The sequence below is a fragment of the Onychostoma macrolepis genome, chromosome 02 (assembly GCF_012432095.1).
Source record: "Onychostoma macrolepis isolate SWU-2019 chromosome 02, ASM1243209v1, whole genome shotgun sequence".
Classification (NCBI taxonomy): Eukaryota; Metazoa; Chordata; class Actinopteri; order Cypriniformes; family Cyprinidae; genus Onychostoma; species Onychostoma macrolepis.
In genome coordinates, this window is record NC_081156.1 from 16,029,263 (window position 1) to 16,039,573 (window position 10,311).

Sequence of the window (10,311 nt, forward strand, 5' to 3'; positions counted from 1 at the left end):
CACCTTGAGAGAATAATATACCGTAAGTGGGATCTGTGAGTGGAAAATGAAACAAGATTTGCTTTATTTATTCAATCAACATCGATTGCATCACGTACACACAAATTAATTGTCTCTGCACTGTATATGCAAGATCCAGAGCAGAAACTATAAGTGACTCATAAGTGTTTAATAATTTAGCGACTCCTCCATACTCGAGACAGCATCCCGAATGCAATAAACCACTCAGTTTGACATGATCGCTTTGCATGTTTTGGCAGCATAACTAGATTTCACTAGAGATATGCAGGACAACATTGCAGGTGAACATTATAAGCTTGTATATAAATAGTGTGTTTTACAAGAAAATTACTTCAAAATTTCATGTTTAATTCCATGTATTACTTGCCATTCTTTGTAATAGTTTGTAGAATTTACTAGCAGTTTCTGAGTAAAAATAGTTTCTAGTTACTAATTGTATTTTGGCCCTATATAGTGTAAATATTGAGTAAACATACTGAACCATATTCCCATGCTTTAAATATAGTTTTTTTTTTTTTAAACTTCACCTTTGAAAATCCAGTTGATAACAGTTAATAAGACTAGATGTTTAATTGTAAATGTCATAAAAGTTTAGTGTAAGCCATGGAAATGCCTCTGATGAATATCATTATGTGAAATATTTAAGGCGTTGTCAGAGCAGATGATGGCAGTTGGTATCTGAGGAGAGTCAGAATGTGCTCTTTACAAACACCTGCTGTCTAGAGCAATAATAATATGCGCACCATCTTATTGGGAAAATATCAGCTCTATGTACCCCGTGAAGACTATAATTACCAGTGTAGATGTACAGTCCGTCAAACAGGTCTACTTATCATATGAATCAAGACTTTATGCATATAAGAATCATGTCTCCATTCTTCTGTGCATCTTAAATTTATCAGAGCCACTTTCTTTATATGCAAAATACTGAATCACTGTCATGTAGGAAGCCACTGTACTGTCATATCTTCCGTTCTGTGGGCTACAAACAGACAGAGTACAGGCTCTTTCTGGTTGTTAATAATGCAGGAGGTTGTGTGAGTAAATGGGGCAGGCGGTAGAGATCCTATGTGGACCCTGTGGAAATGGAAGCAGCAGAGCAGAGGATGAATAATAAACACAGGTGACATGTTTGAATGCAGAAAGTCAAGGATGAGAGACGGAGACTTTCAATGGTTCAGCTCAATGCTCATGAAGATGTTAACATTTGTAATGAAATTAATTTTGTGTGGTAGCTGTGGGGTATTCTTCAGGAAGCTGAGGTTACTCAGGTTCTCTGGCTGGCTTTTCATCTAAATGATAGAGTATGGAGCATAAGTGCTACAGTAACTTTGCAAATAAATAAATAAAAACATTTTTATTGTGCACTACTAATTACAAAATATACAAACAAGCATTAATTCTGGAGATGGTAGTGTTTAATACCCTTATTGTGCACTATTAATTACAAAACAAACTAACAAACATGCATTTTGGAAATGATAGTGATTTATTTCCTTATTGTACATTACTAATTATAAAACAATCAAACAAACATGCATTCTGGAGATGGTAGTGTTTAATTCCTTTATTGTGCACTATTAATTACAAAACAAACAAACAAACAAACAAACATGAATTCCGGAATTGATAGTGATTTATTTCCTTATTGTATATCACTATTTATAAAACAAACAAACATAAATTTTGGAAGTGGTAGTGTTTAATTCTGTTGTTGTGCACCTCTAAACAAACAAACATCAATTTTGGAGATGGTAGTTTAATTCCTTGATCACCAGAAGTGTTCTTCAGATATATTTTCCAGTTAAATAACAGTAAAAGATACATACAGTACATACATTAGACCCGATTGTTTCTGAATTGAGTCTGTTATTTTTTTCCATAGCTTTCATCTAGCAAATAGTGAACAGTCTTGTTTTACCCAGCACAGTTAGTGTGATGATGATCCAGTCATTGAAAGAGGCCCCATATGCCAACAGTCAGCCATGATGCGGCCCCAGGGATCTTCTGTGGTCTCCCCAGGCACAGCACTACAGTGGACATGAATTTCTCCTAATGTGATGTTAACTGCCCTATATAGCGCTCGTAAAACAATTATAGGCTAAGTGCACCTCCAGTGAATTGCATTTCCATTTTAATATACAATCGGAAGAATGAAACACTGCAATGGCTTATTAATCTGCAGAAATGTACTAGTACTAAATGGCATTTGCCTCTATTGTAGGAATGCAGAGTGTGTTACATTCCACGGCCATCTGCTCAACGGCTCCTTACACTAGATGGCGATGTATCACACGCAACTCAACGCAACACGAGAAGAACTACACTTAAATCAACATGGCGTCGTGCAGCAGGGCTCAAGTGATCTCTCTCTACAGGATGCTTATGAAAGAGAGTAAAAAATTTGCCTCATATAATTACAGGTACGCTTTTTATTATTCGCTGTGAAAAATATTCGCTATAAATTATAATTATATATATATATATATATTCGTGCATGTTGTCTTTGTCTAGTTGTGTATATTACTATAAAACTAGTAGCCGAATTTAAATGATAAGCGCTTATATATGTAAATGACGCATGCCTTTTTAATTCGTTTTATATTTAAACCATTATTTCCCATCTACTGGTTATTTACTATAAAAATACTGATTGTTTTCAGAACATACGCACTTCGCAGAGTGAAAGATGGCTTCAGGGAGAACCTTCATGTTGACAACCCCAAAACCCTGGATGTGCTCATAAATCAAGCTAGAGAGAATCTGGCGGTCATCAAGAGACAGGCAAGCAATGCCAGCTTTGTTTAATATTTCAGTATGATTTTTATGGCCAACGAACTTGAATGGCCTGATCCAAATAGGAGAATGTAATAATATTTAGAGTTGCTAACTTGATAATTAAAATCACATTTAATGTCCTATATCTAAGATCGTATCACTTATCCTTGTCTCACAGGTTTCCATTGGCCATCTGTATACCGCCCAGAAGACCATTGTTGAAAAAGAGCCTTATTTATAAATGTCTTCAGCATCAAAATGTCTGGTTTGTTAATGACAAATCTGTTTATCCTGGGAGCTGCAACACTAGTCGACCATCATTGTAAAATTGTATATTAGAGCAGTGGTTCTCAAACCTGTCCTGGGGACCCCCAGCCACCATACATTTTGTATGTATCTGTCATAGGCCACACCCATTTCAATTCTTGCAGGCTCTACTAATGAGCTGATGAGTTGAATCAGGTGTGTTGAATGAGGGAATCAATTAAGAGAACAACTGCACACTCACTTAAGCATATTTACTGGCATATTTAAATGAGGGAGGCATACAAAATATGCTGTGGTTGGGGGTCCCCAGGACATGTTTGAGAACCACTGTATTAGAGGATGCTGTAAATGTATGTTTAAGTTATATTTTTTAGCAAATAAATAAGATACATACTGTATAATGAATGGCTGGAATGTGAGAATCACTGTAAATAGAAAAAAAAATACACAAATATATTACTTATATACATTTGAGCAACACTTAAGTTCGTTTTGCAGATCTGTAAGACATATGGCAATACTAAACATGGTACCTACAATATGGTAATATTATGACTTAAGTAAAATGTGTTCAAATGATCAAGACAAGTGATCATGCAAGTCAAGTTCACTTTATTGAACAAAATTTCAGGTTGTAAATAGTTGGATAGTAAATCCTTGGATTATCAAGTAGTTTGAATCCTCAAAGTGTAGTTCTGTCCATCATTATTGTCCCAGTATTCCCCGTGATCAGTTTGACAATACACTGCGAAATGCACTGATGAATCTTTGTCAAAACAGAATGGCATGTGCAAAACGAAGTTAAACTTTTCCCACTCTAGCCCCTTTTCTTCATTCAGTCTTAATGCAGCTTGTATATCCGAAAATGTCAGCCAGTTATTTAAAGTGTACCTGACCCCAACTTCTCTTGCGTTGCTCTGTATCACTCTGATCACACCCTTCACTTCAGAAGCGGTTATTGTGACACTCTCCAATGCGACTCCCAGACGGCGTGACTTCATATCAAACTCCAGCGAACTAACAGGCATTTCAAAGGTTGGTATTAAACGTGGTGAAATCAGATGTTGAAGCTGCTGGTTTGAAGGACAATTCTGGAGTCCAGATGTTTCATTTGCATCATCGGAGATGTCAAAGTGTCTGATGTTTGCCAGGTTCAACCCCATCACGTCTGCAAACTGGACTCTCTTTCCACGGCCTGGATGTTCCTTGTGTGAGGCAGATTCATGCTGGTTTAGATCTACAGGCAGAGATTTGGCTCTTTGCTTGTCAGTTTTTGGTGAATAAGGTGATGATTCTGGTTCAGACAGACACTTAGTCTCGTCTGAAGTTTGAGTTTCCTCTGACTGCTCCGTGTCCATGAGTATTCATCATGTTGTCCAATTCAGATGTAATTGAGGAGCAGAAGGTCTTTTAAATATAAGAACTGGACCTGCAGTCTTTGCGTAAGAAAGATGCTTGACAAATACTATGTGCACATGAGTTGCGTCACAGCAACGTCACTCGTCTTTGCAAACAAATTAGTGATGTCTAATCAGCCCCCAAAAAAAGAAGCCAAAAACCAGCCCAGGGGTTTGAGGACATAATCATAGTTATATAATATGTTTATCAATAAGTAAAAAAGAAAACAATAAAGATTTTATATTGTGTAATCAACAGCATTTTTAAGTTATTTTGACAAGATTTTTCTTCTGTGATTAATGTTATGTAATTCTTATTTGGAGTAGCCCCCCAAAAATTGATAATTTGTTCCCTAGTTAGACTAAAACAAAATGTATTATGTAATAATGAATCGTAAATAACATCCAATCTTTAAAGTCACATTTTGTCTTCCACTGTGTGTTGTCTGGTCTGTCAATCATTGTCTAGTGCAGAAACCGTATGACGTACTGCAGAGTGCTTGTGCGCACATGACAACAAGCACATTTTTCTGCACGTGGATCTGTTTACACCTTTTATGAAAACAGATTACAGTCGTTTTAATAATTAATTACATTATTATTATGTTGAAGTTGTTTCAAAGGAATAGTTCACCCAAAAATGAAAATTCTGTTATTATTTACTCACCACGTTGTTCCAAGCCTGTATGAGTTTGTTTGTTCTGTTGAAGATATTTTGAAGAATGCTGGAAACTTATCAGTTGGGAAAAAATACTATGGAAGTTAATATCTACCGTCAACTGTTTGGTTATCAACTTTCTTCAAAATATCTTCTTTTGTGTTCAACGGAAAAAAGAAACTCATACAGGTTTAGAACAATTTTTGGTTGAACTGTCCCTTTAATCTTAGAGGATTATTTTGGATTGATTCCAAATTATGATTAAATTCCTTAACAATTCCTTAGGATTTTGAAAGGAGTAAATTAGGTAATTTGGGACATTTTACATATAGCCTATACATACCAAATGTTTTACAAATCCCCTTTAAAAGGGGGAATTGCTATCTTTTCCTTTTTTTTTTTTTTTAAAGAAGTTAACACTTTAGGGTATTTTAACTAGCATTTAGGGTATATACAAGTCATTCTAGATTTTTTTTTTTTTTTTCTATTATCGTTTCTAGTTTTGGTAGTAACTCAGTTATACTAATTTACCCTCATAAATCAGAATAACCCGAACGGCTTTTAAAATATATAAAGTAACAAATCCGAACTGTGTTATGAGCCTGCCGTGTGCAGGAACTGACGTCAAATGTTTGCGACAGAAGTTGGTAGCAGTTTTTTTTAAACATTAAGCCACATAACCTGGGAACTCAACCAGATTGTTTCTTTTTGATGTCATAAAAATGTAGACATTACGCACAGATATCAAAATGTCGCCAGAGCTGGAAAAATGCCCGAGAAGCCTGTTGGTGTGCGAGAAATCAAACTTCTTGAATGAAAAGTCTCGGCATGACATCCACGTGTCGAAGCACAGCTTTAATTACAAAGTGAGTTTAATCAGTAAATATTTGCTTAACACATTAATTTTTCAACTGTGCTTAGATTGTATTTGGATGCCGCTGTCTCCTTAGATTTCAGTGCTGATACCTGAATGCGGGACCCTGCCTGCGAATATCAGCCGTGTCATACAAAGCTTCAGCCCTTATTATTTAGTGCGGGATCTGCCTGTTTATCAACTACTGGAAGAAACATTCCTCGAGTCACTTGTAAAGAAGGGTAGGAGAGGAAATATGCTATTGTACACCTCTATCATATTTGCTGCTATTTTAAATGTTTTGGTATTGAATCATATTTCGATTTCTATCTTTTTACACAGGAAACTTCTATGCGCTTTCTTACAACACCAAAATTGATGAAGAAAATGCGATTGCACTTCTTTCCAGCGGTAAGCTAGATACACGGATAAACACCATTGTCTGGATGGCCGGTTGCATAAACGGCTTAGACTAGTCTTAAAAGTTAGTAATTTCATTATTTCAGCAGGATGAGTCATAATTTTAAAAAAACCTTTTACATAACGTAGATTATAGACTGATTGCCACTTGGTTAACTGCTGGCTAATCAAACTAGCTCTTAAGTCACGGTCTTAACATAGTTACTATGTTTATGCAGCTGGTCCTTGTTTTAAAACCCCCATAAAATTACATGGTTCTGAAACTTTTTTTTTTCTGCTAGACTATAATTGACACAATTGCTTGTTTTCAAGCTCTACTACTTTTGATATATTGAATTAATGTGGTTGGTTAGTTTATTATTTTTAAATTAATCACAATATTTTGTAAATCCAGAAGTTATGTTCTATATTCCAGAACTGTATGTTTTTCAACCTTGATTAAATCTTGATTTAGTTTTTCCCCCCATTTTATTTTAAAGATATTACGTTAATATATTAATATTGACAAGCATATAGACATGGACTAATAGACATGAAATAATTATTTTAAACTTTTTTTTTTTTTCAGGTCAGTTAATTTTGTCTCTAGATAAAGACACATATGAACAACTTGGCTTGGAGGGACGCCCATCTCTGTACAATCACAAAAAAGCCATGAGATTTGGTAAATCTCTTTATTCTCAGTAGCTTTTTATATATGAAATGAAGGTGTTTTATGTGAACAAACATAACATTTTCTGTGAACATAAATACTAGTATTATAATCATTATAAAATGTCTTTGTTTTGCAGTCGTGACTCTGGATCTCACTGACAAAAGCATGACCCCAGGCACCAAACGATACCAACGGGTTCTCTCAAGTTTGAAGGACAGACTACCACTCAGATATGACTTTCTTTTAACAAAATACAACACAGGTTTGTCTTATGCATTTCATCGTCACCATCACTGACCTTAACAAACACATTTTTAAATTGCTTTATGCCGAGTTCACACTGCACAATTTTAGCCCTGATTTTTTCACTCGCCGACAGGTTTCGCAAAATCACCGACAAATGCCCGAAATCGGAGGCAAATAGGTGCTCGTTCACGCGATTCACAATCACGCAGTGTGAATTATCAAAGATGTGAGATTCTGTGAAATGAGTTCTGACTGAAACATACATCGGCGATGACCTACAGCCAATGAGAGAGCAAGATGCATTTTTTTTATTATTATTAAGCAATTAGACATGTACAAACAACGTGGCAATATCAGTATTATATATATATATATATATATATATATATATATATATATATATATATATATATATATATATATATATATATATACATACAATAAAAAAAAATTCACTTTCAAGTACTTAGATTTGTGTATATAAAAATTAGGCTATGTACAAAGTAGGCTATGTACAAAGTAGGCTATGTTACGAAGTCATCTTTGTTATTGTTTGTTCGGGGAGGACTTATTATAGACCACAATATCAGCGTGATCTTGCGTTATTTCCTTATCACTTCTCATGTGCGTTTGGTTATGAAACGTAGTTTGCAGACGAGACAGGGTTGTCGGAGATTCTTCCTATTGTAAAGTCATGTAGTGTGTAACCTCCTGTCGCCGATCCATTGTGCAATGTGAACACCGCAGCAACTGAATGCCACCCCAGATAGTCGTGCAGTGTGAAAACAACAATGATCAGATGATTTTGAAAATCATGCAGTGTGACCTTGGCATCAGTCTTTTGTATTTCTGAATTTTTCAGGTTCAGCTGAAGATCAGACTCTTAACAAGCTGTTGTCCCAGTACTCATACGAGGAGCACAAGCCTGCGTTTAGCCATCACACCCTGAAAAATATACCATGTCCCACACTTTACCCATCAGATATACAAGGAAAGACTCTGTCATGTGACCCACATCACCTCTTGGAGTGGCTTGGAGCAGTTAACCTGGACATCAGCTGGTAAGTGAGCTGTTATAAAGTGTTAAATTCACAAAAGCCAGTTGCTGCATCATGCAGTGCTCTTGTATGATTGTCATCTGCTAAATAGGTCAATTGGTTCCATATATTGTACAATTAATACTTGAAGACTATGGCACAAAAAGACAATAAAGGAGTTCTGGGTGTGTTTGACAGTATTTCTCAACTTAACTGTGTATGTTTTCAGTGAAAATGCTGCTGACAGTTTCCTGTCGACATATGCGTGTCCAGAGCCCCAGAGCTCTGTCAGTCAGGCCTTGCTGTGCACCGTTACTGGCTTTATCTCGCCTGAGAATGTGTTTGTGCTGCTGCAAGAACTCAGGTGAGAGCCCAGCATTACTGTCACCTACTGTATCCCAACTTAATATGCAGAGATGGCTAGAAATAAGCCATTTGTAGGATAATTTCCCCATAAACACTGTGGCACGATTACAACATTGATCAAGATTGTAATTTTTGTGAAAAACAAGTGCCTTAAATTGTGTTGACTGTGCACTTGTAGTGTATTTCAAATACTTTAAAACTATATTTAATATTCATTAAATAAAAGGCAACTTAAGTGTACTTAAAGAGTACACATTAAAAATGGACATTTGAATATGTTGAGTTGACTAACATACCAAAGCACATGTAAAGTAATTGATTCTAATTTTAACAGTAGTGTATGATACAAAATTCTATTTAAAACCAATATATTTTAAATGCATTAAATTGCAACTTTCTCATTACTGATGTGTAATTAAATACAGGTTGACCCAGAAAAACCTTTACTCTTTTTAACATAAGTACATTTAAATAATATTTTATAGAAATGCACAATCTTGTCTTTTTGAATTGAATTTTATAAAATGTGTCTGCAGTGTAATAGCAGATGAAGCTGATATGGCAATACATTTACATATATGTTTCAATAGATATAATTTCAGTTTTTTTTTTTTTTTTTTTAATTCTTGTCAGTGCGTTCAGTACACTTTAACTATATTTCGTAAGACAACAGAAGTAATAATGAGATTACAAAGATGTACATTTATGTCATGACAACTCTCGGAGGGATTGGCATGGAATAGATCTGCTACACTGCTGCGGCGGCAGAGCAAGTACCGAGACTTGCTACTGCCAATACATCCACAACATGCTGCTGCGAGCATGTAAGAAACACTGCTGCTGCACGTATATGAAATAACCCCCATAGCATACATGATCACCCTGTTCATAACAGATCTATACAGGTGGAGCTGGGGAAGGTGGCGGGTTTCTGAAGTGTGCTGCAAACTGCTATCACAAGCATTAGCCAAGTATTTGAATGTTGAGCAGCAAACATTTAATTGCAACCAAGTGTCTCAAAACTGTGTATATATATAAGTATAATGTTTAAGTATATTAAGTAATATTTCCATAATACATACTCTTTTTAGAAGTTCGGTATAGTGTACATTTGAAACTTACAAGCTGTTTATTTCTCTACCCTTAATCATCCAGGCAGTATTTTGATGAACCGAAGTTTTCGCCGTGGATTTCCCTCACTGTGCATGGATTTATGGATAGTCCTGTGTCGTGGGGAGCCACAGAACACGGATTTCTCAAAGGTGGTGAAAACTTCTACAATTTAGTTTGCTTCAAGAATCAGGACTACTGGTTACACATGGCTACCGGTGCTCAAGATGGCTGCCCACCCTAAAACAGTGGATATTTGACACTGAGAGACCCCGCTTTTTTCTTTTTTTTAAATTCGTATGACTTTGTTATAATGTAAAATACAAACATAAATCTAAAATGTATGCTTTTGTTTCAAGTTTTTTTTATTAAATTATAAGAGGACAACAGTAAGTAAAAAAAAAAAAAAAAAAAACTGTATAGAATATCAGTTTATTTGGACCAGTCATTTTCACAGCTGTTACATGTTCAGAAACCTAAAAATAATCTTTACAGATTGTACA

General features: G+C 35.5%; 3 protein-coding genes across 4 annotated transcripts; 2 read left to right on the forward strand and 1 right to left on the reverse strand.

Annotated features, from left to right (window-relative positions):
- Nucleotides 1–2,266: 2,266 nt before the first annotated feature.
- lyrm4 (LYR motif containing 4) lies at nt 2,267–3,478 on the forward strand. Of its 2 annotated transcripts, XR_009266657.1 has the most exons (4): nt 2,267–2,444; nt 2,685–2,805; nt 2,978–3,144; nt 3,368–3,478. XR_009266657.1 is itself a non-coding variant. In XM_058748639.1 (3 exons), exons 1-3 carry the CDS (start codon nt 2,359–2,361, stop codon nt 3,038–3,040), a joined length of 270 nt encoding a protein of 89 aa, XP_058604622.1. In that variant the 5' UTR covers nt 2,267–2,358; the 3' UTR covers nt 3,041–3,402. The 2 variants fall into 2 exon arrangements, 1 of the variants encoding a protein (XP_058604622.1); XM_058748639.1 differs by having other exon boundaries at nt 2,978–3,402.
- Nucleotides 3,479–3,689: 211 nt separating this feature from the next.
- LOC131522827 (protein phosphatase 1 regulatory subunit 3D-like) lies at nt 3,690–4,982 on the reverse strand. The gene has a single exon (XM_058748624.1). It carries the CDS (start codon nt 4,422–4,424, stop codon nt 3,732–3,734), a length of 693 nt encoding a protein of 230 aa, XP_058604607.1. The 5' UTR covers nt 4,425–4,982; the 3' UTR covers nt 3,690–3,731.
- A 726-nt stretch (nt 4,983–5,708) lies between these two features.
- Nucleotides 5,709–10,196, forward strand: rpp40 (ribonuclease P/MRP 40 subunit). The gene is made up of 8 exons (XM_058748608.1): nt 5,709–5,987; nt 6,072–6,216; nt 6,317–6,385; nt 6,963–7,058; nt 7,186–7,311; nt 8,158–8,356; nt 8,562–8,696; nt 9,854–10,196. The coding sequence occupies exons 1-8, from the start codon at nt 5,871–5,873 to the stop codon at nt 10,050–10,052; spliced, it is 1,086 nt and encodes a 361-aa protein (XP_058604591.1). The 5' UTR covers nt 5,709–5,870; the 3' UTR covers nt 10,053–10,196.
- Nucleotides 10,197–10,311: the final 115 nt, after the last annotated feature.

Excerpts from the sequence above, each read along its gene's own strand:
- lyrm4 (XM_058748639.1), top strand. The coding sequence starts at position 2,359 with ATGGCGTCGTGCAGCAGGGCTCAAGTGATCTCTCTCTACAGGATGCTT. Across the intron at positions 2,445-2,684 it reads TTTGCCTCATATAATTACAG|AACATACGCACTTCGCAGAG; the intron begins GTACGCTTTTTA and ends GATTGTTTTCAG. Across the intron at positions 2,806-2,977 it reads TGGCGGTCATCAAGAGACAG|GTTTCCATTGGCCATCTGTA; the intron begins GCAAGCAATGCC and ends CTTGTCTCACAG.
- LOC131522827 (XM_058748624.1), bottom strand. The coding sequence starts at position 4,424 with ATGGACACGGAGCAGTCAGAGGAAACTCAAACTTCAGACGAGACTAAG.
- rpp40 (XM_058748608.1), top strand. The coding sequence starts at position 5,871 with ATGTCGCCAGAGCTGGAAAAATGCCCGAGAAGCCTGTTGGTGTGCGAG. Across the intron at positions 6,386-6,962 it reads GATTGCACTTCTTTCCAGCG|GTCAGTTAATTTTGTCTCTA; the intron begins GTAAGCTAGATA and ends TTTTTTTTTCAG. Across the intron at positions 8,697-9,853 it reads GTGCTGCTGCAAGAACTCAG|GCAGTATTTTGATGAACCGA; the intron begins GTGAGAGCCCAG and ends TTAATCATCCAG.